The 25,058-nt window shown below is 46.1% G+C and overlaps 2 protein-coding genes across 26 annotated transcripts in view; both read right to left on the reverse strand.

Annotated features, from left to right (window-relative positions):
• LOC119117275 overlaps positions 1-25,058 on the reverse strand; it is a 376,942-nt gene that overhangs the window by 84,019 nt on the left and 267,865 nt on the right. The gene's annotated exons all lie outside the window — the stretch shown is intronic.
• Positions 262-25,058, reverse strand: part of celsr1a (cadherin EGF LAG seven-pass G-type receptor 1a) — a 30,949-nt gene continuing 6,152 nt past the window's right edge. Inside the window, exons 2-37 of one of the 8 annotated variants that reach the window (XM_037243186.1) lie at positions 16,324-16,679; positions 15,974-16,262; positions 15,261-15,483; positions 14,505-14,620; positions 13,902-13,990; positions 11,878-11,958; positions 9,498-9,655; positions 8,939-9,102; positions 8,738-8,863; positions 8,508-8,674; positions 8,256-8,441; positions 8,081-8,194; positions 7,850-8,024; positions 7,645-7,786; positions 7,456-7,576; positions 7,138-7,321; positions 6,753-6,854; positions 6,491-6,585; positions 6,190-6,399; positions 5,922-6,105; positions 5,641-5,784; positions 5,395-5,578; positions 5,166-5,333; positions 4,975-5,101; positions 4,708-4,908; positions 3,882-4,056; positions 3,701-3,813; positions 3,540-3,619; positions 3,344-3,470; positions 3,071-3,196; positions 2,866-2,999; positions 2,290-2,390; positions 2,075-2,218; positions 1,717-1,980; positions 1,273-1,642; positions 262-1,036 (exon numbers count right to left, since the gene is read on the reverse strand). In XM_037243186.1, coding sequence (XP_037099081.1) covers positions 1,009-1,036; positions 1,273-1,642; positions 1,717-1,980; positions 2,075-2,218; positions 2,290-2,390; positions 2,866-2,999; positions 3,071-3,196; positions 3,344-3,470; positions 3,540-3,619; positions 3,701-3,813; positions 3,882-4,056; positions 4,708-4,908; positions 4,975-5,101; positions 5,166-5,333; positions 5,395-5,578; positions 5,641-5,784; positions 5,922-6,105; positions 6,190-6,399; positions 6,491-6,585; positions 6,753-6,854; positions 7,138-7,321; positions 7,456-7,576; positions 7,645-7,786; positions 7,850-8,024; positions 8,081-8,194; positions 8,256-8,441; positions 8,508-8,674; positions 8,738-8,863; positions 8,939-9,102; positions 9,498-9,655; positions 11,878-11,958; positions 13,902-13,990; positions 14,505-14,620; positions 15,261-15,483; positions 15,974-16,262; positions 16,324-16,679 — 5,768 coding nt within the window. In that variant the 3' untranslated portion in view covers positions 262-1,008. Of the gene's footprint in view, positions 1,070-1,268; positions 1,643-1,716; positions 1,981-2,068; positions 2,219-2,289; positions 2,394-2,865; positions 3,000-3,070; positions 3,197-3,343; positions 3,471-3,539; positions 3,620-3,700; positions 3,814-3,881; positions 4,057-4,707; positions 4,909-4,974; positions 5,102-5,165; positions 5,334-5,394; positions 5,579-5,640; positions 5,785-5,921; positions 6,106-6,189; positions 6,400-6,472; positions 6,586-6,752; positions 6,855-7,137; positions 7,322-7,455; positions 7,577-7,644; positions 7,787-7,849; positions 8,025-8,080; positions 8,195-8,255; positions 8,442-8,507; positions 8,675-8,737; positions 8,864-8,938; positions 9,103-9,497; positions 9,656-11,877; positions 11,959-13,901; positions 13,991-14,504; positions 14,621-15,260; positions 15,484-15,973; positions 16,263-16,323; positions 16,680-25,058 lie in introns of those variants that run through there. The other 7 variants (XM_037243185.1, XM_037243184.1, XM_037243192.1 and 4 more) reach the window with 7 other exon arrangements.

A 25,058-nucleotide genomic window follows, 5' to 3' on the forward strand; every position in this document is an offset into this window, starting at 1 on the left:
CACCGACCTCATTGATAACGCCATACTGCATCTCCCCTAATCTGCTTCGTGAACTCTGGAGAAAAATTCCACTCGTTAACATGCTTGACAATATCTCGGGGCTTACCTCGGAAAGCCGGCGGGCCTCGTGTGAGTGCTCTGAGCTGTGGAAAAAAATGCAAATAATGTCGAACAGCCTTGTAAGGTAACGTTCTTATCTGCACTGATATTATTCTTTCATTTCTAGAATGGCACACACACACACACACACACACACTCAAGTACAAATTCAACATATTTAATTTGACCGATTTTGAACTCCAGTGTCATAGAACCATAAAAAATAAATATACATTATGTTACAAAATATTTCCAGTGTCCAAACAGTACAAAAATGACGTATTAACAATTTTGATCACACAGGCAGAACATAGGCGGAAACAAGACGAAGGCACCTTTGTGAGTGGTAAACATAACTTCAAAATTTAGCTGCGAGGTGGATTCTGGTGTTTGAACTGGAGAATCCCGGTGAGAACGGGCAAAATCTTCACGACAAGTGTGAGAAACGGCTTTATAGTGCTTCAACATTTCCATCCTTCCATTAGTGCTCTTTCTTTCAACTTAAAATCCATTCGGAAGGCCTCGGCGTTCATCTCCTGATTGTTCGAGTCGGATAAAGAAAACAAATACAGATGGATTCCCGCCATCGTTTCCCCAAACTTTTTCATTTGAGTTCAAAAGTGAAACAAAAAGGAGCACTTGTTTAATTGCCTTCCTTGAAATCCTATTGGACTAATGCACCAACGTGTTTCCTACAAGTCACATTTGCAATACATTCCAAGGGGGGGGACGTCTTCATCTTCTTCACTCTCTTCTCCCCCTTTTAATCCTCTGATGCATTTGGCACTCAGGTTCCATCCTCTTTTGTTCCCTTTATCGTTCCTTCTTTCCTTCTACTGGCTAATACTGATCTCCGGAGAAAGGCCACCGAGAGATGACGCGGGTCTCCCCGGGTCCCGTCTCCTCTTCTCATAATGGTGGGCTGGTCTGGATGTCCCTAACAGGTCAGATCGAAGTCTCGTTACTGCCACTGTTAACATGCGGGGATTTCAGGAAGGGGAGGGGGGAGTGCACAGGGGGGTGCAGGGAAAACAAAACATGCAAAGAGGGGTGAAGGAAGTGGTTACGCGGGATGTTATGAAAACACGTTAGCATTTTAGCTTAGCGTTGGGAAAAGGCTGGGAAATAACTAGGCGGTGATTCTTTCGCATACCACTAGAGGGCGCTACTCACTCTGAGTCTGTGCCGTTGCCGCCGTTGACCGCCCCCGACTTCAAGTGCATGGCCATCCCGCCGTTAGTGTCCCGATAGACGCCCGCCGGCGACGAGCTGATGGCGATCTGCGGTCGTGGCGGCACGGCCGGTTTGACCAGCGAGCCGTTGTTGCCGGGACGACCGCCGTCGCTGGAGGCCAGCGAAGCCCGGCGGGACGACGGCGCCATGATGTTGACTGACGTTGGAGACGGGGAGGCGGCCGTGTTGTAGTTTGGTGGCGGCGAGGTGATGGTGGGCGAGTTGTAGTCGCTCAGCTTCTCCCGGAGACGGTTCTTCATGTTCTTGTCGGTCAGGGGGGGCGGGTAGCTGATCTTGTTCTTCAGGATCCCTGACAGAAACAGAAAGTTGTCCTTTTTAGTTCTTCACTTAGGACACAAGGTTTGAAAAAAAAAAATCTCGGACCTTTTCTTTGTTCCGGCTGGTGGTTGCTGTTTGTCTGACCGGTCGGCGTCATGACCTCCTTGACGGGCGCCTGCTTGTCTCGGTCCTGAGGTGTCTCCAGCCTGTCCTGCTCTCCGATGTGGTTGATCTTGGTCTCCGGGTGCAGCTCCACGTTCACCTTGGTCTCCACACGCAGCCTCTCCGGAGCGCCGGGTTCCTCGCTGTCGCTGGCCGTGGTGGCGTCCGTCGGCCAGTACGGCGTCACGTGATTGGACACCGAGTCCACTTCAAAATTTGGGAGAAGATATACTGCTTGTTAAATAGGGCTGTCTAAAAAAGAATCCGAAATACTTTGTCCTGCATGAAAACACACCTCTACCTTTCGGTGTGCTATGAACCGGCTGCCTCTCGTTGTTCCACTTGGGCTTGACGTCGATGTCGTCATCCTCGCTATCGGACGAGTGAGACGAAGCGTAGGAGGAGCTGTTCTCCTCCAATGACAGCTCGCTGTCCGAGTCAGAATCTGAGGCCAGGAAGGACGGGCGATCAGATGAAACATCCCGCTTGAATCTTTTCCAATCCCGTGGCACTCACCATCTGCCTTGGAGCCACTTCTTCGGAAGAGAGGTCCATCAAGATCTGTGTGTCCTTTGGCCGTTCCGGATGACACGCTGGGCTTCTGGCCCGACTCCTCCCTGCTTGGACCCAAAAGAGACGAAAAAGGATTTTCTTAAGATTGATGTCTTGCATTCCATCCTCTCCACCTGAAGCTGAGGAGAATCTGGCTGGAGGACAAATACGTTCCTGGCGAACCAACAGACAACTATGCATGCGTGTGTCAGTCATAAATTCCCTTCTCTGCAGCTATGCTCCAATTTCATGCCTACATCGACCCCACTTGCTCGCCTCCGGTACCAGGCGGCACGCCACGTCCACCTCCCCCATCCATTAACCTCGGGGTCATCTCATATTACCCGATGACAGATTTATGAGCACAGCCCTAATCTAATACCTGTTAAACCCCCCCAGTAAGGAATCCGAAGCTACCGAACGAGTGTCCTGACTCACTTTGATCCGATCGGCAAAAAAAGTGAGTTTGTGGTGTGTTAGTGATTGTGAGCCACGCATGCATAAGTAGAAGCGGCCATGCGGTCAGTGGGCGTGCTGTACCTCCTGAGTGCGTAAGCCAGGTAGCTGCTGCGGCTCTTTCCTGACCTGAGCGTGCTGTCCAGAGAAACGTTGGACTCGCCCCCGGCGGCGCGGTAGATGAGCCCGTCGTCCGTGTTGTTGCAGTTGAGGGAGCGCTGCAAACCACCGTGACTAGTCAGTAAAAAAAACGTCAACAAAAGAGTTCAGAATGCGAGCGGTCCCTCACTGTGAGCAAAGAAGCCCGTGTGGTGCCTGTCTCATCCGGGAGGCTTTTCTTCCCGGTGAAGATGTTCTTGAGATGCTTTCTCACATCTTTGTTGAAGAGGATGTGGAAGAAGAAAATGAAGATGCCCTGGAAATAGAAGGGAATGAGTGAGGTGGTCCGCCGAACAACAACAAAGCCAGAAAACAGAAAATTAAAACAGCGGGGGACTCAAGATTGAACCCTGTGGAACCCCATACTGAGGTAATTTGGGATACGGTTAGAGTCGGGGCTCACCTGCAGACAACTGAAACCGGCAAACAGGTAGTGGAAGGTAAGCACGTCGCTGTTGACTGCCATCAGGCCGAGCAGCCAGGTGGCGCTGATGAGTAGCAGCAGTAGGAAGGCCATGCGTAGTGCTGGGCTGAAGAGGGATTCAAATAATTATTTTTAATCAGCAACTTTAAGGCCATATTGAAATGTCAAAACTTACATAGCGCCTGACTTTTCAACCGCCTTCTGCCTGCGACCACAGGAAGCCTTGGCAGCCAAAATAAAGATCACAATGTTCACCTATGGATTTAAAAAAAAAACATTAGTCATTCAGTGCTGATGCTTTGCCACCACGTTGACTATTTGAGGGCAAAAACACACCAAGACCACGACAAAGATGGGTCCCGCGAAGCTCCAAATGAGCGTGTCGTGCACAGACAGCCAACAAAAATCGGGGTTCCCGTAACCTTGAGGGTCCAAGCCGACAGCCAAACCTAAAACACGAGAAAACCAACGTCGATACACGAAGAGTCCCGGATGCTCGTTCAAGACAAAATTATACCGGTGATGATCGCCGGGATGCCCCAGCCCATGGCGTAGTAGAACCTCATGTGGCCGTGGTTGATGTTGCGCAACTCGGTCAGCATGCGGTAGATATGCAGACCTTCCACGAACATCCACGCAAAGGTGCACATGTAGAAATAATGCAGGAGGATGGCGATGACTGTACAAACAAACTGCAAAAGAAAGAATTTAAACACACTTAGTCAAGCTCTAGATGCATCTGAAAAGTGCCAACAATGACCCATTATCCCCTCTGGAGGTACAAAGAGGTCTTATCTCCATTAGGGTGGACTAAAAGCACTTTTAAATCCTACTCTAATGCCTCCCCAAGACTAAGTGTCCAACCTGAGAGAAAAAAAAAATAACACGACACATGGGAGAGATTTATCAGGTTGAATTAGAATGCTTGCCTCAGGGTCTACCGCCGTGGCCTCCTTTAAGAGACAGGTACCAGTCGCGGCATGTCTCCAGGGAAGTGTGTGTGCGTGTGTGTGGAGACTTCAAAAGTATTCCGACATCTTATGATCCAACAGTGTGTGTGTGCACGGTGCCTACTGTAAACGTTCCAAGACATTATTTTACTTGAGACCGTTGTTTTTATTCAAAAATGATTTATATTAGATTTATATTATTATATATTTATTATATTAGATATATTATTTATATATTATATGTTATTTTTATTATTTATATTATATCTATATTATTTATATTATATTTATTATTGTATTTATTTATGTTATTTATATTGGGGCTAGGGGGGGCCTCTACCCCCATTTTTAGAAATATATTTCCTCTCAACAAATCAAAACATTTCCTCTCACCGGATTGTCCGTCTGATTGATCCCGAGCAGGAAGACGAGTTCGGAAAAGAAGAGCGCCGCCACCAGGTTCCTGTGAATGACGTGCAGGTTGGAGCGCAGTCGGCGGAGCAGGCACAGCAGGATCAAGGTGAGCAGGAGCAGGAACAGGGAGACGGACACCGTGGCGTAGGTGACGATTTTCAGGGGGAGAACATCGCCGTGCTGTGAGAAGAGCCGAGAGACGTGAGAAAAGCTCGCCGGAATATTCCGTTGAAATGACCTCGGTACCTCTCGTTTGGACACGTCCATGAGAACAGCAAAGCTGGTCATGTGGTTACATTGACAGCTAATGTGGCTGATGTTCCTCTCAAGCACCTCGCAACCTTTGGAGGACCAACCACCCGTCCCTCCGATCCTAAACGCACACACACACGTGTTAACACGGCATACCAACGTGGGATTTTCTGCGTCCAACGCACGCGATGGAGTGATTCCAGAAGACGCAGACGGGCTTGGTCCTCTCCTCTGTCTCCAGCAGCGAGTACTCCAGAGTGATGGGAGGGTCCAGGACCAACGGGAGAGGGGGACCCTCGCTGTGGACCGTGGCGCTTACAATTGCTGTGTTGATCACCGGGCGGTTCGGGACTCTGAGAAAAAAGAAAATCCAAATTTATTCTGATCTATACACGGTGAGAAGATGCTGTCTACCTTAGACTTCTGCGATCCGGGTCAAATCTTTCCGGAAGCAGCTTCCCCAGCGATTTGTACACTATCACCACGGCAACCGGGAGATGGATAGTGGACTCCAGATGACGCCGGCTCCTGTCATAGGAGGTGTGGCCCTCCACGAGGGGGGTCCCGGTCTGGGCTGCAGGCGCCGTCGTCGGCTCCGCTAATCGAGGTGAAGAAGCGACGTAAGCACAAAAGACAAATCGAGGTGAGTGTTTTTCGTACCTTTGTGTCGCTGACCGAGTAGATTGAAGTGAGGGAAGTGAACAGAGGATTCGAGCTCTTCGGAATATTCTTCATCGATGTCATGGAAGTGGGGGAATGTCGCCTTCTGGGGGTCCGACACGTCCAGGTAGTCCACGGAAAATACTGCAAGGAAAGAAAATGGAAGCGTGGACAAAAGTTGATGAGGTCATCATGTCTTATTCGTATTAAAAATAAAAATAAAATAAAATAAAATAAAATAAAATAAAATAAAATAAAAATGAATCAGTAATATTACTCACTCATGTTGTCCGTGACAATGGTGAAGGGTTTTAGGTAGGTTTTCCTCACGTTCCGCGCAAGAGTGTTTGCATAATCCTCAAAATTCCGAAGCAGGTGGGCAGTGCCGCCGTCTGTCTTCTGGATTTGCTCCCAGTGCGCTTTCGTGTCCGGGTCCAGGATGGCACTTCCGGCTCGGACCAAATTCTAGTTGAGGTTCAATTAGGAAAATATCATTAAAAGAAAAAAAATAATTGTAATTTTTTTTTTTTTTACAATCGTCTCCCTTACCTCGTTGAATTCGGCGTCTTTGGAGGCTGTGAGGTCGAATCCCGCCTGGCGGCTCTCGAACTGCAACACGTGATTCAGCAGCTGGGCGGCCGTCTTCACGTCATTTCCGTAGTAGCTCCTGGCTTCGTTGGTGGCGCCGTGGAGCAAGCGCACGATTCTCTTCGACCGCTCGCCATCCATCCTGGAGGTATTTCGACGTAGCTCTTCATTCTGGAAAAAAAAGCAGGCCGTTTTTAAATAAGAGTAGTTGGAGTTGGATATTGCTTCGGGTATTTAATTCGACATTTTGCGAAGTAATCACCAGTTTTGTGAGCTGAGCGAAAGAAGCGGCGGTGCAGTTGAACAGCTCGGGCGACAACCAGCCTTTTTCGTCGCTGCAGTGGCGAATGGCCGTGCCTAAAACATAGATTTAATAAGCACATTAAATTCCGTGCCAAAAAAAAAAACGCTTTAAGTGTCCTTGTTTTCATTCAAGGCTGAATGTCAGGGAACAAAGTCACTCTGCAGTGACAACAAAGGTGTTGTCATGGCGACGCAGCTCAGTTGTCCTTAAGGCAACTCACCGATAGAACCTTTGGGACAGTTCATGGCGGCCGGGCGTCCAAATTTGGTCTTGGGCCACCAAATCCCGGAGTCAAACGCTTTGGGGCAGCCTTCATACACCACTGTGGGAGGAAGACTTTCGTCAGTGCTTGCTGAGGATGTGACACCAGAACAAAAATGTCCCAAATTCAAAGTCCCCGCACGTTCGCTAAGGTCAAACACTGAGCGCCAGTGGCATTCTTCTCCTGTCTTCCATTCAGTGCTACTGTATTGTACCCACTGCCAAGAAAGCCCAAACGGCGAGCTCGCCTCTTCTGCTTGACTGGCCGGCGACAAAGGCGGAAAGCGAGCTCAAGCGGCAGATGTGAGCGACACCATTTGTGTCTTTGTTTTAATGTTGTATACCTTCGCATCCGTTGGGTGTGACTTCAGCAAAGGGGTTATCGCAACGGTTGCATTGGCGGCCGATCACGCCGCCCTTGCAGGGGCACTGGCCCGTGAGCGGGTCGCAGGTTCGAAACTCGGAACCGACAGAGAAGCAGTCGCACGGGTAGCAGGTGTCTTCTCCTTCCGGCCGGTAGTGATTCTCCTGCGGCGGGAAATGTTGACACGCAATCAAAATAATGCCTTTTAAATAAATATAATCATAAAAATAAATATAATAATAAAAATAGAAATAAAATAAAAATAATAAAATATAAATAATAATGACAGTGATCATACCTTACAGCGACACTCTCCCGTCGTCTTGTTACAATCGTTATGAAATCCCCGGCTGATGTCGCAACCGCAGGGGCCGCACACGGGACTGCCCCACCAACCTTGAGGACACGATTTCTCCACTCTGGTTTCACACAAATTCTTGCTGTCACGCCATCGCATCAGCTTGACGTATCTTGCGTACGGACTTACTTGTTTTCGCAGTACTGCCCGTAGTAGTTGTGACCACACTCGCAAGTATAACCATGAGAGGAACTGGGCTTGCGAGCGCAGGTGGAAACATGCTCGCACGGGTTGAGCTGACAGGCGTCCACGCACTCCTTTCCAAAATAGCCTTCAAGACAAAACGCAGATGAGCCGGGATATTCTGATTTGGTCGGGGTGCTAAGTAGCGTACCTGGGTCGCACACACACGTGTGCGTACTCCAATCGTCGCTGCAGTGGCTGTTCTCGGGGCAGATGTTGGCGTCGCACGGGTCGGCCAGGTCGCAGCCCTCCTCCACGCGGATTTTCAAGCCGCGAGACATGATCACGTTGGCCACGTTGGTGGACGTCTCGCCCATGCGGACGCCCTAATACGGCAAAGCGTTATCATCCAACGTCGAGTTAGGAATCCGAGTTTACTCACCTGTATGCAGCCGACAAATCCTTCCCTGACGTGGTTTCCCTCTCCAGGCAAACCTCCGACATGAAGAGTTTGAAGCTTCAAACCCGGAAGGTCGTTCCCGATCACCACTGACTTCTGCTTAGGAAACCCACGATTAAAATCCGTACATTTAAAACCGGATGGGCCCAAACGCTACCTTGTACATTCCGTGGTCCAAAGAAACAGCCGCCACGTATCGGAGCGCCTTGCCATCCTTCACGCTTCTCAGCTCCACCAGTAGGTGGTGCCACTCCCCGTCGTTGACTCGAACTTGCGGAAAGCTCAGCGACGCCACTATCTGTTCCATGAGCAGCACTTCCATTCTCACCTGTTGCTCGCTCACCTATCCGATAAAAAAGGATTAAAAAAAAAAAAAGAAACGGAGAATTACGGTTTCAGGATCGCCCACCATGAGGCTGATAGTGGAAGAGGGGCCGGCGTTGGCTTGCATCAAGGTCCCGGCCGGTTGCCGCGTCCGGAACATGAGGCCCATGTACCAGGGGATCGCGATGGTGATGTCCGGCTCGCTCCACGATACCATCGCCTTGCCGTCAAAGAACTGAGGTGACGGCATCACTGTTGGCAGTAACCGAAAAATAAGCGATAGCAAAAATGCTAACATATAAAACCTTTCTGAACCTTGTTCGCAGTTCCTCCCGCCGTAGCCAGTGGGACAATCGCAGCTGTACGTGTTCCACTTGCTGACACACACGCCTCCGTTTATACACACACCAGGTGTGCAGAAGTTTCTCTTTGCAGGGCAACCTAAAAAAAAAAAATACCATAAAGGTTAAATAGCGTTCAAACGAGTGTAATTCCACCACGTTAAATGTGACCGACCTGCTGTGGTGCCGTTGTTAGCGATGTAGCTCGCCATGTCTATGGCCCTGCTATCGATGCTCAGGTTCCTCATGCAGCCCACAAAATCCCGATTTCGCACCGGGAAGTCCTCGGGTAAATTGGGGACGCCGCCGAGTAACAGCGGCCCGGTCAAGTCCAGCGATCTGTAAAAATAAATAAAATAAAATAAAAATAAAATACAATGTGTGAAACCGCCAGTTGTGTTTTCTTCCCACGAAAAAAAAAAAAAGGCAAGTGAGGTAAAGGTCTTAAATTTGTCACAAGGCTAAGCTGCTAGCATCACAGCAACAAGAGTCAGATTGAGCATTGTAGGTCAAGTAAGACGGATCGGCGGCTTACTAAACATCAAACGCCGACGGCTTAACGGAGATTTAATGTGATACAATAACCAACAAAGAAAGCTTTAACCTCTGAATGCTCAGATGTTTGCATAAACGGTGCATTCTCAGGTCAAGATTGGCTCAGGCAGGATGTATCATGTGTGAGGAAGTAATCAAGTATTTATTTAAGTCACATCTTTGTGTGTGTTTGATTTTACTTTTTCTGTCCGGTTTGCGTTCCTTGAGCGGCGCACGAGTAGTTCCCAATCTGCTTCCCGAATCGGATCGCCATGGAGATGTCGCAGTCGTCAACGGCAACCACTGCCACTTTCTCTCCGGATGGTCCGTGGGGGATCCCCAGGCGCCCTATGTTGGGCTGGAATAAATTAAAATTTTCAAAATGAAATAGAAGATTTAGTTGAAACAACTGCTTCATTTTAACCTGTCACCCAATCCTTCTTCTCTTTGGCGGAAAAAAAAAAGGCCCATTGTTACTCGCTCACACCTACGAGTTACAAACTAGGCTAATACCTCCAGCGGGACTTGGCTAATGTTGATCTGCAAAAAATGTGAATCAGCTTAGAAAATAAGGCTTCCAATCCATTTATTTGTATTGTTTTTTTTTTAAATATCAAACATGAGAAGTTCATGAACAACTCTAGGCTTGGGAATTTAATGTTTCCTCTAATTAACGTGCAGGATAATACAGTGGCTATTTTCTGATTATACGAGAAGTAGCGCTATAAAAAAAAAAAAAAAATCAGCAGTCCTCTACATACATGGGATTAGAGTAATGAGATACAGGCGGGGCTGTAAACAAAAGAGAAGGGTGAAAGAAAAAAAAAAGGCAAATATAGAAAAGGCCAAAGCGGGCAAGTCTGGAAATGAGAGCCTGAAAGACAAAAGTTACCAACTCCCCAGGGTGTTTTTTTTCCTCCCATATACTTTTCCACTAAGATAACAGGAAATGACACACTTTGTGCCGCCAGGAGCAAATAAACCAATCAAAAATCCGACAAATGAGAGGGGGAAAGTTGAGGAGAAAAAAAAAAACAAGGGTTGTGCGACCACCTGCAGAGAAACATGTCATGTCAGCGATTAGGATCTCAGCATCCCTCTTGAGCTCAGTCAAGCGAGAAGCAGATGAGATGAAGATGAGAAAAGCAGTAGGAAGGAGGGGTGCACCGTAACCAAGAGCAGGACTGGGGGCAAATCAAATGCCGCCTGCTCCCCCCCTCCCTCCCATGAGACTATTGACCCGACGGTTGAAGATTCCCTCTCTCCAAGGTGTCATCTCCAGGGGCGATGCTATGACGACGCACTTGAACCCCCGCAGCGAGCCACAAAAGACCAGCGGGGGTAGGGGAGGGGCAGGGGAGGGGCAGGGAGGGAGGGGGGTGAGGACGCTACACGCCGAAATGACATCACAACACACTGCGGCCAAACCACAGCTACAGCTGCATCTTTGACACCGTCAGCTTCCTGTCAACATGATGAACCTGCCAAGTCGCCTGAGGCCAGGATTTATAAAAAAAAAAAAGGAAGAACACAGATTGGGTTTCATGCAAAAACACTTCCACGGGCTTGTCAAAGAAACATCCAAATGAGGGACTAACAAGCTGGGAAAATGTGTGAAGACGAATGGAAGGAAGGAATTGCTTTGCAGAAATGTGTGTGTTGAACCAACGGGTGTGTTTACGTGCGAGGAAGGAAGCGAGCGGGCCGTGCAGCAGACGACCACCAACTCCCGTCTGATAATAAAGGAAGAGTTTTATTTGATTTGGAGCGACCGAAGGAAAAGCCATTGTTTGGTGGACTCTTGGAAGATTTTACACAGAGACAACATGATAAGGATTTGTCGTATCGACACACAGGTTAGCGTGTCAGACCTTCGGCAGCAAGCTCATGTCCGCATTACCTCACCTGCCCCATGGCTGTGTAAACCTAGAAGTGTGAATAATTCACACGCACAAAGGGCTACAATGTCCTACGTTCAAGACTATACGTTACTTGCTCGACCCATCAGCGGACCAGATGGACGGCGGCCATTGTCGGCGGGAAGCTTTCAAAGTCGCGAAAGAAATGTTCGGACGGTGCAAAACAAAAAGGTGGAGGTAATCGTATCCTCTCTGGAACAGCCAAATAAAAGTCAGTATGATTTTACAAACTATGCGTCCAGTGACGGGCAAGTTCAAAAGATAGCAAGCTAAGCAAGCTAGCTAGCATGAAAACTTACAACTGTGAATTAGTTTGGCAAGCAACAATGACTTTTAACCTAGTGACAAGTTATCTGAAAAGTTTTAAAACACTGTAAACTGTAAGATAACACCATATTCCCAATCTCTGTTTATGTTTGACTGCCATAAAAGTAGCCCTGATGGTGCTTTTGTCAGAGATAAGAAACATAATTGGGATGATTAAAAAATAAGCGTCACTACAAGGTGAAACACCGATTTGAAAGCCAAGTAGCATTCCGAGAAAAGTCCACAAGCAACTTCCAAACCAGAAAACGACTAAACTACATCCTCTACGACATGCGAGTCACCAGGAGGGGGGGGGTTGGAAAAAAAAGCACCAGGTCAAGAGGTCAATGGTTACCTCCTTCTGCGTAAGCTCCAGCCAGGCAGTATAGAGCGGGAGCCGCAGAAGCCCGCTGGAGTCCACCAGACTCCCCCCGTCCTAGCGCAAGAGAGAGACACCACATTAGATAGACGTGTGTTTATCTCTGACCAACCTCCTTCGAAAAAACAAAACTACCTCAGCTCTCTTCAAAGCCGCAACTTGATGTCATCGTCTCTCCTCTTTGTATTTATGTGGAGCTTATAAAGTCGTCACTGGGATGCAGTTAAACCACCAAATAAGGATCATTCTTTTCTTTGTGCTCTGTTTTATTATCCGGGAAACCGCAACTTTTCAACACGACAACACTGCAGAGAGCAGAAGGCCACTACCAATAAAGCACATACCGACGGTATACGGCTATAGCTAGCTTAAGTATGTTACGCCGTATTGTGAAGTCACTTCACATGTACAGTATGTTTTGGATGATTAAACGCCTGCCTGAGGCAACACGCAAGTGAGAGAGCGAGAGGCCGGCGAACAGAAGAAGCAGAAACTTCTGGTTTGGTTGGTGATAAGACTCGGCTCGACCCGTCTGGGAATTTTAGTATCCCTGTACTGTATATGGAAATGGGGGGGGGGGATAATTTGGACACTCCAGCTCTCCAACTGCTTGGGATGGCGACAACAATGGCAAAATCCTCGTCTGTTTCCACGGCGACCCCTCCTCCCTTAAACGTTTGACCTATTGTTTTCGAGTCGAGGCACCCCGGGGTTTTGTGAAGAGTGGCTCTAATAAAAAATTGAAAAAGGAAGGGGAGGGCGGTCGCGGCGAACCCCCTTGCGCAATCTTTAACCGTCTCATCATCTGACCCACTAAATCACCTTCTGTGCGTGCGAGGGCGCTTTGTGTATCAACATAGGGGTCGTTAACACATGAGTGGACTCGTGGGACAATAACAAGCCTTTATTCAAACCTAGCGAGCGCTTTTGAGATTTCCATAATTCTTCATACAGTGATCAGTTTTTGGGTCAACTTGCTTGTTTTTCCAGGTAGCTCCCATTTAAAAATGCATCCATCTCAATTTTCCCATTTGAAAGCCTTTAAGGCTCCCAGCATCGGATCAAAGTCAGCGTTATCTGCGTGGGGGGGGGGGAGCTTGGCTTACATGAATCTGGCTTACATCATCTTCAGAAGTCGCCTTTAGGGCTTGGCAAGGTGATATAAAAATTGTGCGTATCTTTTCGTCAACACTATTGTGAACCTTCTGCTGTATACGTTTACAAAAAAAAAGCCCTCCAGGAAGCGATGGCTTCTGATCGTGAAGATGGTCGGCCTCTGGGCGAACGTCGGCGGCTTTGTAAATCACTACGTGACATTGTTACGGATCCACCCGTTGGTACATGTGATTATATACTCTGGAAGAAGAAGAGGAGCAAAATAACAAAGCGAGGAAGATGAGGGGAAAAAGGAAAACCACGCCGAACGGGGGGCGGCGACTTTGTTGTTTCCAAAGCTGTAACCATAACACGACGCAGTGCCTGTGTCATTCCACAAGTCCCGACAATGAGCGCTAAAGTGACCCCGCAGCTAACACGGGATCGTCGTGTTCGCCAGTCATTCGTCACGTGAGATGAATGCCGGCCTGTCATGACCGGTGAAAGCTCCCCTGGTTTGCGACGGGCGTTCGTGAAATGTGAAACCATGGTCAGAAAAAGTTAAAAGAAGAAATATTCGCTCAAAGCCGCTGGCGAACGGGATTAATTCCCCGCCGCAACAATGAGGCACTCTAAAGTGGCCATGTTGGCCTTCTTGTAGATTTCTTTTTTTTTTTTGTGAGTAGCATATATTGAACTCTGAGTTACCTCTCATTCCCAAAACTTATTTAAACAATAGCTGCAGGCTCTGGAAATTTATGAGGAAAATAACACCTGACTCGAAGAAGCTTCTCCGATATATTATTACACCGCAGATACATGACGGCACTTGATTAAAAAAAAAAAAAAAAAAATGGCAAGAGGACCCCCGTGAGAAGAAAACTGAATGAGAACATCCACACTACCTTGTTGTAATAATGGAGCTGCACTGAGTGCCATTGACTATCACTGACACCACCTGGGATGAAGGGGGACACGGTGGTCTTGGTCTCACCTGGAGATAGAAACGATACAAGGTGAAGCAAAGAAAATTTGAAATAGCGGCGCCCCAACTTGACGCCAAATCACTAGTTGGGAATGGGCGGTATTCGTCTGCGCTGTCAGCGTCTCTGACTTAAGCAGAGGGCAAGGCGCAAGGACTGATAAATTACTTTGTTTGTCAAAGGCAGGAGCGGCCCCGGGCAAGAATCCGCAACCCTGACAAGTGTGTTATTTCGTGTGTGTGTGTGTGTGTGTGTGGTTTCAGAAAGCAAGAGCACATTTGTCAACAGTAAAATCAACAACTAAATATCGGCATTCCACAATAAGGCTAACTCAGGTTTAATCCTGAGTAAATACAAAATTAAAATGTAAACAAATAGTTACAATACATACAATAAATTTTTGTAATTAAGAAAAAAACGGAATGGAATTTGGGAATTATATTTCATAATTGGGATGTTACCTAAAATATACAATTGTTTGAATCACACCAGGTTAAATGTGGAAGCTGAGGAAAGCGGCCTAACCTCCAGAGAAGGTGAGTTGAATCTGCTCGTCGATGATTTCCAAAGCGATGAAGTCGTGTTTCTCATTGAATCGGCCGTTGTAGAGGAGCAACGCGTTTCGTTCTCGTGTTGCGAACCTGGAAAAACACACAAAAAATTCTTATTTTGCTTTCAAAAAAAAAACTGCACAAAAATGTCAGTGGGCGTGAACGACGCAAAAACTACAACTTTGCACTGTAATCTGTCCCAATACTTTTGTCTCTGTGCATCTTCATGATGGAATGAAGAAAATTCATTAAGCGAAAGCAGGAAATGTGTAGCGTATGGGCTTTGGACAGGAAAGCTGCGCCCTCCCCCTACTGTTCGCTAGATGACGTTTGCCCGTGCGATAAAAAAAAAACGGGCGCGCAAAGTTCACGTGCGAGCCGTTTGGGAATGCAAGGTGAGGGCAGAGGAGTCAACCGGCAGATGCCAGCGAGCCAGGAAGTCGGCAGGGCTGCAACCAGACGCTGATAAGGGAAACCCATCACAAAGACTTTCCTGTTTTGAGGGCAGTGCAAGTTTTTTTTTTTTGTTTCTCACCATCACACGACTAATCGACTCCCATTATTATTGCTCCAACTTTCCTACCTTTGTACAGGAAGCAAAACAAGCAAGAATGTTCTATTATGATACCAACAGAGTAGAACCAACCCCTTGTCTCTTATGTCTTTTTGTTTCCATAAAAATAAACGGAAAAAATGTAAACCAGCTTGATCAAAACGACGGGCAACTCACATGAGCGAGACGGTAAAGTGAAACCTTTGCCGCAGACCCCTGAAGGTGACGAAGGACTGTCCGGGGAAGCTGCGCGTGGTCATCTCACAGTACGGCTTCTCGTACTCGCCGGGCAGACACCGGCACGTGAACCCGCCGGCCATTTTGTTGACACATTCGCCGCCGTTCTTGCACACGCCTGGGACGCAGCTATCCGACGAGGCGTTCACTTCACAGTGTTCGCCTATGAAAAGAGAAGCGGGAATTAGTTGGACCGAGACATTCTGAGACATTTTTGTCAGACAGTCCAGACACGATCAGGACCCCCAAACCTTCTCCAAGAGCCTGGAACCAGGTAATGGCCCTTCTCTCTACGGTATAATCCCATTTTCCGTGGGGTAAATTATAAGGATCTGTTTCCCTGTTATGCGGAAACCCGAGAAGAACGCTGTCATCGAGCCAATTATGGGACAGTGATGGTTCCAAGTGTTGAACTGTGACCTCCAAAAGAGGAACCGTCACTTGGTTTTTGGTACGCAAAACATGCTTGGGGGTATGAGCGGGGAGAGGGGGGGCAGTGACAGGTATAATGGGATAATTAGATCAGATAAGATGGAGGAAGAGAAGGAAGGACAGGCCGATGAAGGCTGTCTCTATTAGAGAGAGATACGGGAGAAGAGACTATCAGGTGAACACAGGGAAATATTCCAGAAAAGTCCAGAAGAGTCTCTCACCGGTGAAGTCTTCCCGGCACTCGCAGGTGTAGCCGCCCTCGCGGCTTCGACACCGGCCGTTGTTCTTGCAAGGCCCCGAGTAGCAAAGGTCGATCTCCGTTTCGCAGTAGTTGCCCGTGAAGCCGACGGGGCAGCGGCAACGTAGCCCGTTGATGGGGTGGATGGGTCGGAACAAAACCGTGTTGGAGGCGATGAAGGGCGGCGAGCTGTCGAACTTGAGCACCGACACGCACTTCATGTAGTTCTCGCAGGGCTCCCGCAGGCAAATGTTGTCGTCGAACGGCAGAACCTACAGAAGGACGGAAATTTTTGACTGGCTCTCGTGGTATTTGGTCCAAACGTAAAATTACCTCCTGAGATGATATAAGCCTGAGCAGAGTTCTGTTCAGGTAAATCTGCTCCTGCAGTTCCTCCGAAGGAAAGAAGGTCCCCTTCCCGGGGACTCCACCGGGCTGCATAGCCGAGAAGGTGACGTTGAGGATGGAGCCCTGCACGTCCGTGTCGTTCTGGATGTTGAACACGAAGACGGCGTCGGGCCTGGTGGAGAGCACCGCCGCCACGCCGTCCACGAAGAGACCGAGTAGAGGCGACAGGAAACGTTCCTGGGACATGTTCTCCAAGCGCACCGTGATGCTATTAGTCAACATGTCGTCGGTGATGATGGTGACGCGGAGAGTGCAGAGGGCCGAGGTGGTGTGGAGACCATCTGGAAAGAAACCGTGACGCTAAATAAAATGGATCTCATTGCTCGCTGGGAAAAAAAAATGTCTGGACTGAAGGTACAAGGTGTCACAATACGAAACAAAACAATCAGCACAAAACTGCACTTGTGTCTTTCATGTCCAGGTGTGTCAGTGTATTTTCTTACATCGATCACATTACATTTGTGATGTTCCCGTCTCCAGAACAATACTTTCCACATCAGCTTTATGTAACAGCTATGTAGTGTCATTTGATCCCGTGCATCTGGTCGCATACCAATTACTGAATGTTGGAGGGTTACCAAAAGGCCTCGGTGACAAAAAATGGACAACAGGTGGCGGGGTCGGCATGAAATGGATCAGACTGTTGAGGCGGACGATTGCCGTTATGTCCACACTCCGTCGATGCGTGAAATAAAAATTCTCCAAGGTATTTGGAAGCTTTTAAGTGCATGCCGGGGCAACAGGTGGCGCTATGATCAGTAAGGGGGGGGTTGGTGAGGTTTGGCGCCTTGACACTCTCAGGTCCAGAATGATTTTTTTTCTATTTTTTAGTATTAACAAATGTTAGGGATATCAACAAGCAACAACCCGCTAATTAACATTAAGTAGATGGATCTTCTCTCATTCCGGGGGGGCCGCCTGTGCTATTTATAGAGCCCACCAGTTGCTGACATAGCATAACACACACATGCAGAAGGGATGGGCTGAACCATGGAACGCACGGGTGGAAAAACATAAAGGTCACTTTTGAAGCATTTAAATATAAGAGCGTATAGCGCTCTCGAAATGATGTCATTTGTAACCACACACACATTGAATGCCACGAGGCTTCTGTAGCAGCTGTCTGTGAGTGACAAGTACAAACACACTCCACATGTGCACGCAGACATTTTCTATACATAATGCATTCCCTGCATGGTTGTCTTTGACACACATAAATCTTTGCAATTAACCCCGTCGGGATACGGTATTTTCCACGCCCGACCACCACAGGTGAAAATCCGTGACATACCCGTGACTCTTTAAATTTTCCCGTTTAACACGTAAAATTAATTTATGTATATGTATTTATGTCTATATTTATATTATATAATATAAAGATATTTTTATGTATATATTTTCAAATGTTAATTTAAATTAAAGAGTTGTTTGTTCAGTTTGCGAGCAAGATAGCCGGTAAAAAAAAATAAAAAATACACAACCACTCTCACATATTTGTACTCAGACTATTACCACACACACACGTATGATTACTGTTGACATTTATCACCCCGAAAGACAATAGTAGAAGCGAGCAAAAATGTTAAACCCACAAGAGAGGTCGTGACATTATTAAAGGCAGGAAACGTGAATGCACAAACTCTGTTACAGCACAGTTAATTATTTTACAGAAACTAAACAACAGGAACTTCCCGTTTCAGGTGTTTTAAACGCCTCGAACTTTCTCCGCTGGATTCCATTGGTAACATTTAAATCAAAACAAACTGAAGTAGGAGCTGCTTGCAGCCAATCACAGGCAGGAATTAGAAAGACACAGCGTGAGAATGTCAAATTAAATGGTCATAAAGATCAAGCGTCTGCGTATTTGACTGGAAGAATTATGTCTGCAAGTGTGACCCATATATCAGCACACACAGCTGTTACTGTCCAATTTCCTCTTCAACACCTGCAAGTCTTCAGGGAGGCAACAAGAACACCCAAGTCCCTTCTCTATTTTTTGTGTTGACTGAGATGTCAATGAACGCCCAACGTGAAGTAGCGCCGTCTCATGGAGTTGATGCCGTACCCAGCCAAACTTTTAACCTTTCACTTGACAGGCGCTTGAATTGGGCGCCCCTCGGCTGGTTCCGCGATATCGAGTGCCAGCTGAATGGGCCTCTCACAAGCAAATCTCAGACAAGCGCTCTCGGTCGGCCGCACTTTAAAGCGGAGCGCTCGGGAGGAGATCCGACCTGGCTAGAATGTCGATGTGAGCAGAATGGCGGCACTGTTTCGACTCAGACCGACGACAAACAGTATGATAATCAATTCCATATTTTTTTTAAAAATCCCAAACACTAAACAAAAACATTTTGCATTTTATATAATACAGCTTTTATTTTGAATAATTTTTTAAATTGATATTTAATTCTTAACCTTTTACTGTTATTTTCTTCTAGTAATATATGCGCAATTAAACTGGGATTTTTAACTGCAATTTTTTTTCTATAAAATGCCTCATAAAAATGTCTTTTATATTGTAATTTTAATTGTGTCAGTATTTTATAAATAAATTCATAAGTACATTTTGTCATCTTTTAAGTGAATTAAAAATTGATTTTAATTTTCTTTATTAAATGCATTAATTAATTTAAGTCTTTTTCCCCGATAAGATTTTTTTTTTTTTCAATAATTTATAAATGTGCTCAGCCACTTTGCATGTGCAAGTGTGTGGTCAACCCCCCCCCCCCCCCATAACATTATAGCAAGGTGAAGAGTCAAACGCTCCTTCCTGGCCCACAAAGAAGGCCGACCACTCAACTATAACCAAGAACTCGGGCAAACAATGCAAAGACCGCAACGCCTAATCGGTAGTTAGTCACGCACCGCCGAGCTAAATCACCGCACTGACACGCAAATAAATATGTTCACAACGATACAAATGCACTAATCGGACCTGATCTGGTTCGATAAGCTTATAAATAGTAGCTTTGGAGGTGGGGGGGTGTCTCATGATCAAAAGTTCCCTCCCAGGTTGAACTGAACCACCCAGCCATGAATGGACTAATCGGAGTCAAGGATCTATTTCACTGACACCAGATCGAGTCTCCCGGCGATTGCTGGATTTTTTTTTTCTCTCGCTCCACTTGCTCAAAATAAGCATATTTAAAACTTCATCAAAAATTTTTTTTGGTTTTGTTTTTCTACCTCCACCCTACATTCCAGCTCTTTGTGCTTTCCTGTCCTTTTCTCCAAGGAGGTGTCTGGTTACAGTTATTGTTGGTGCTGGTTACTGATAAATAGGGTGCCTGGTTACCAACTGGCACGCCATTGGCTCCATTCAACAAAGCGCTTGGGAAGGAGGCGGAATGGTCGGGATGAAGGGGGGGTCGTCGTCACGGGAAACGGCGAGACTCGTGTCGAAATGCGCTTCAATACAAAGTCGAGCAGCTCCTCAACTTGTTCTGGCTGGACAAAGCTGAGGAGACGCTGACCCTTCCGACACCCCCGCAGACACCTGCTGAATAATCCGCCATCTTCCCAGTCAAGTGACGGTAGCTGGGAAGTGTCAATTCAAATATTTGGTTTAGGTCATTTCAATTTGAATTGTGAAGGCAAAAAAAAAACCCAGTTAGGGATTCCAAATGATGCTAGTGGTATGGGTGTCGATATTGTACGTTCTCTTTGGAGTGATTCATGGTGGCGAACAAGATCAGGCCAGCCCGTGTTGCCTTGTAAATCCGCCATGTCGCTCTTGTAATGTGTGTAGCATGAGACGATGAGTCACCAGTCGGGCGAACTGAATTAAAATCCCAGTCTATGTTTGTCCAAGTGGGATGTGTTGCCACTAGATAAGCTCCGTGCTACATGTGATGTAATAAACTGAACGCTACAAAAATGTGTCTGTAAAAGTGGCCAATTAACCCGAGCTATTTTTGAAGCAAGATTAAAATCACGAGAAGTAGAGCGTGTTTTCTGTTTCTTGGAAGCCTTCTGCTAGAAAGCAAAACAAAGTCGGTAAAAGCCTACTAGAACATCAGAACTTTATGTGTGGTGAGTTTGAATGAGATAGGGTCATTCGGAAAACAGCCAAATTGCTAATTAGAGGGTGTGCACACTTGTGCAACTACAAGTTATTATTTTTTGTTGTTTCAATTGAGTTGAAGAAATTATAAGTCAGATAAATAATGGGAAAAAAATCAGAAATATTTACAAAAATTTGAATACTATGTACGCATTCTGCTCTAAGGTCGATTTTAATTCGATTAATTGTTCGGCCCGAAGCTAATCGAACTATAGTTTCTACCTCCTGCAAAAGGCAAAAAAGTTATTTTGAAAAAAAAATTATTTGTTGGGCACGGCTGAGATTTTAGAACTGCAAGGTGACCCACGCCGCATGTTGAACACCATTTTGGAGATGACACAATTTTAGCTCATGTTGTCAGCTGTTTGGCAGGACCGAGCCAGCTGGTAAATCACGCAAGCATGAGCCCAAACAATGACTCCGACAGTCATCCATTCAGTCATTAAGTAAGTTAGCGGGGCAGCCGGTCAAGTGGAAAAAAAATTCATCGATTTAATCGTGCTTATGGGTCGAGAGTTTTGACGCAAACACACATGTCGCAGCGGGAATCGAACTCACGGCCAATCTGCTATGACAAGAAGTCAGTTTTTGATGGGGGGGTGTTGAAAAGGTGAAGTGGAGGAGAGAACTACGGCACGCTTGAGTGGAGGGGAATAATTCCCTCTCACCGGGAACGTCTTTGAAGTCCGAGGGGGGGAAAGGGAATGTGAGGGTAAAAATAGAAGCCCCCCTACTTATTTTCCTTCCTTTTCTTCCCTCCTCGCCTTCAATCACCAGGCTGCTTCTCTCTTATTCACAAAGATGCGGTGGCCATCTTGTCACTTGCTGTTTTTATCCGTCAGGGTCACCTAAGTGTCAGCATTGTGCTCCGTGACACGGCCGGCGAGAACGTGGCGTGATAATGAGTCAAGAAAGACATTGAACAATTATTATCCTGGAAACTATTCCGCGTTACTTCCACCTATAGGGCAGAAGTGAAATTGCAGCAAAAAAGTTTGAAATGACCATAAACAGTCATTATCATGAAAATTTAGACCAACAAAAAAATCAATTACAAATATTTTTTGTCCATAGAACAAAAACGTTTTTCTTCAACCACATTTTACTGACACCTACAGGCCTGGAGTGAAACAGCAACTTAAACACACAACTTCAGGTAATATCTATTTTTTTAAATATATATTTTTATATATTTTTACATGTTATATGCTAAAATGACGTACATCACTCTTGAATTTACAGCTTCAAGCGTTTTTCTTCAACCCCATTTTACTGACACCTACAGGCCTGGAGTGAAACAGCAACTTAAACACACAACTTCAGTTAATATCTATTTTTTAAAATATATTTTTTATATATTTGTACATGTTATATTCATATGCTAAAATGACCTACTTCACTCTTGAATTTACAGCTTCAAGCGTGTCACTACACTAATGTTCGTTCCGGCACATAAAAAAAAAAAATTTAGGATGCCATGTTGAGTCTGAAGCCGTCCTTTGCATTGTGACAGGAATTTGTCAAAACTAATGTGCGAGTGGACTTGGACCGAGACTTGACAAACTGCAGTGTTCCTCACTGAGGGTAGCAATTACTGTCACCGCATGGCGTGGCTCGTCGTAGCATCACAACTTTTCACTCGCACGGTAGAACTTAACAAGATCTTACCAAGAACTTAAAAGATGGAAAACCCTCCAAATCCATCAATAAACCAATCATCGCATGCTTTCCAGGTGTCTTCCCTTGCTCAAAGAGACGGGTATCACCTCGAGCTTTCTTCATCAGCTCCCTCAGACTACCTTGATCCTTTCAAAGCGCAGAAGAACGGTAAATCTTTCGACGTCAACAACTTGCATAGACGCGCCCCAAAGACGAGACACGTTTATAGTTCTTCGCACGTGAAGTCCATCCATCAGGAAAAAGTTTTAAAAAATTCAAAAATTGATTGAAGGGAGTGTCATGACATGTCTGAATCATTTTTCAGAAGAGAAGCAACTTTGGAAACGGGGATCAAAATGTAACACCACCAAAAGGTAACTTCCACAAAAGTTATTGAGGCAACTGAACTCTCTTGAGTTGTTGAAGACATTCCAAAAGGCTTCTTCAGTTCTTAATGGTAGGTGTGGAGTTCCCATATAACCACAGCTAGAACTGACTTTAGAATTGAATAAACATTTCGGAGAAGAGTCCAATTGCATTGTTTCATCTTTTGCGGATTTCCATGACTGAGAATCTACACGGACCAAAAGCTGCTATGTTCGTCTTGTTGTCTTAGTTTAACCGGATCCGATTCACCGAATCATATTTACCACCGCAAGGAAATTCTCATACTGGCACATCTTTTTTAAAAAACCAAACTGTTCGTCAGACGAGCATGACAGCACATGCACGCACGTTTTATAGCCGCTTCAATTATAAGGAAGTTTCTTGACATTCCTGTGGTGGAAGGCTTGGTGATACACACAGGCCGCCGCGTCCTCGATGTGGGTGGCTCGATCCGTCCGTAGGTCTACGGCACGGTATGTAATTAGAATCGGGCCACCGTTATATTCTACGATGGATCTTTAATTTGAGTCAAATGCAGAATAGAATTCAGTGGGAGAAGCTATGATCCATCAGGAAGACAAAGAGTTCAAGAGAGAGCGTATCAGTTACACAGTGTCAAAGGTATGTGCCCGAAGATTCTGTCATCGCTTTGGTAATAACAGAGCATTTGAACGCATCAGCCACTCCCCCCCCAAAACGACATGAGTGACTACCATGGGCAGGAATGGATGGGCATATAACGTACGAAGAATCGTGTGCCTCCAGGCTAAACCGCAACAGCTCGCTTCTTGTGTTACACCGAGCTGACATCAGTGTGCAGGAACAACAACGGAAGTAGGGATGTATTAATGATACGAACTTCGGGAGCCCTATTGACTCCTACGATAAATAAACAACCAATACGATTCAGATGGTCCGTCTTGGATCTGAGCTAACGCATGACTTGGACAGTCCGCAAGAACATGAGTGACGGCGTGCTTATGACTGTCTGGAAGTCAGCGAGAAGTTATTTTTCTTGAAGGAACCAGCCGCTAACTTGATAAAGAGATGTGGGATGACGGACAGCAGCAGGCAACTCATTTTCAAATTTCACATGGAGACAGAGAAGCATTGTGGGGGCTGCTTGTGCGCCTTGACAAAATGTGTCAGGAGAATTGCGGGAATCTAATTTACACCGTCCATGTCCGGATTGGAGAAGATAAAACCTCAAGCGGGAGGATAAAGCCGTATCTGCTTTGATAGATGTGAAACTGAAGACATTTTTTGGAAGGGTTGGGTGCTTTTTGTGCACCAGATAAAAGATGCAAAGGAATCCGTGTGTGAAATTTGCCCTCAACACCTCAAGGCAAAGACTGCCATCTGAGGTTGACCAGACTCAAAAAACATCTCGAGTCATTGCTGCCGAAATAAAAACTTCACCTCAAAGTTGTCCAAAGGAGAACCTAATATATCTAAACGTGAACTCCATTTTGAAAAGCTAAAATATGAAGCCTGCAGGGTTGGACAGAGGTTGAAGTGTCAACAAGTGTCGCCTGACGGGCAGCACACCTGTCACCGACATTTCTCCGTGGAGATCAACGAGAAGATCAGCATTTAAGCTCCAATTAAAGACGCCGTCATTACACGGTGTCAGCTTTCATCCACAGCTTGATCTTTCATTACGGGTCTACACTTAAAAATGAAATCACTGACAGATTACTAGTCTGAAAAACCAGGTGACGTTTCAGAAACTTTCAAATTCAGAACCAATAAACGGTCAGTGAATGTTCCACAAGCTGTTATGGAAACAGTGGTCAGTGACTGAGCTTGTCCAGAGTCTTTCAACTGTATGGGTGCTCCTCCCTTTGAGACAACAATCTCATCACCTCAGGGTAATGTCTGCTTGCCAAGAGTTGAAAGGACAAAACAGTAGCGCAGATTTTTTTAAGGACATTTTTTGGATGGATCCAAACCATTCGATTAATTCCTCATGTTCAATATGAGGATTATTTTTTTCTCACACTTGTCATTCAGTCTGCTGACATACTGTAAAGTCAGCCCCCCTCCCTCCTCCTGCTCCCCTTGCCATTACTTAACATTCCTACAGCGAGTCATCACGCCACGTTTGTAATGTCACACTCGTGAAGCGCTTACAGACCCTTTTTTTTTTAAATGTTATCAGCGGTGAGTGAAAACAAAGAAGAGCACTGTGTCGTTTGAGTGAGAGCAAATATATGTTTCAGGTTATGACCTTTTGGGATCTATGTGGGGAAATCAGTGTCGATGATCCAGATAAATTGATGGTATGACTTTAGCAGAAAAGACCAAAAAAAACAAAACAAGAAAGGTAGTTAAGGTATCTTTAAGACCAATGAAGGTAGAACATAGCCCCCCTTCCCCACCCTTCACCTTTTCCCCCTTGGCCTAAGGCCTTTACGTTTGCAAACAAACAACGCCGCTCTTTGAAATCCCCACTGCAAACACGCTAGCATGACGAGACAACATCTCAGTGGAACATCCACTTTCCGCCAGCCGCCCCCAAAACGAAGATATCCCGCTGACCACTTGACCC

Source organism: Syngnathus acus, chromosome 23 (genome assembly GCF_901709675.1).
Source record: "Syngnathus acus chromosome 23, fSynAcu1.2, whole genome shotgun sequence".
NCBI lineage: Eukaryota > Metazoa > Chordata > Actinopteri > Syngnathiformes > Syngnathidae > Syngnathus > Syngnathus acus.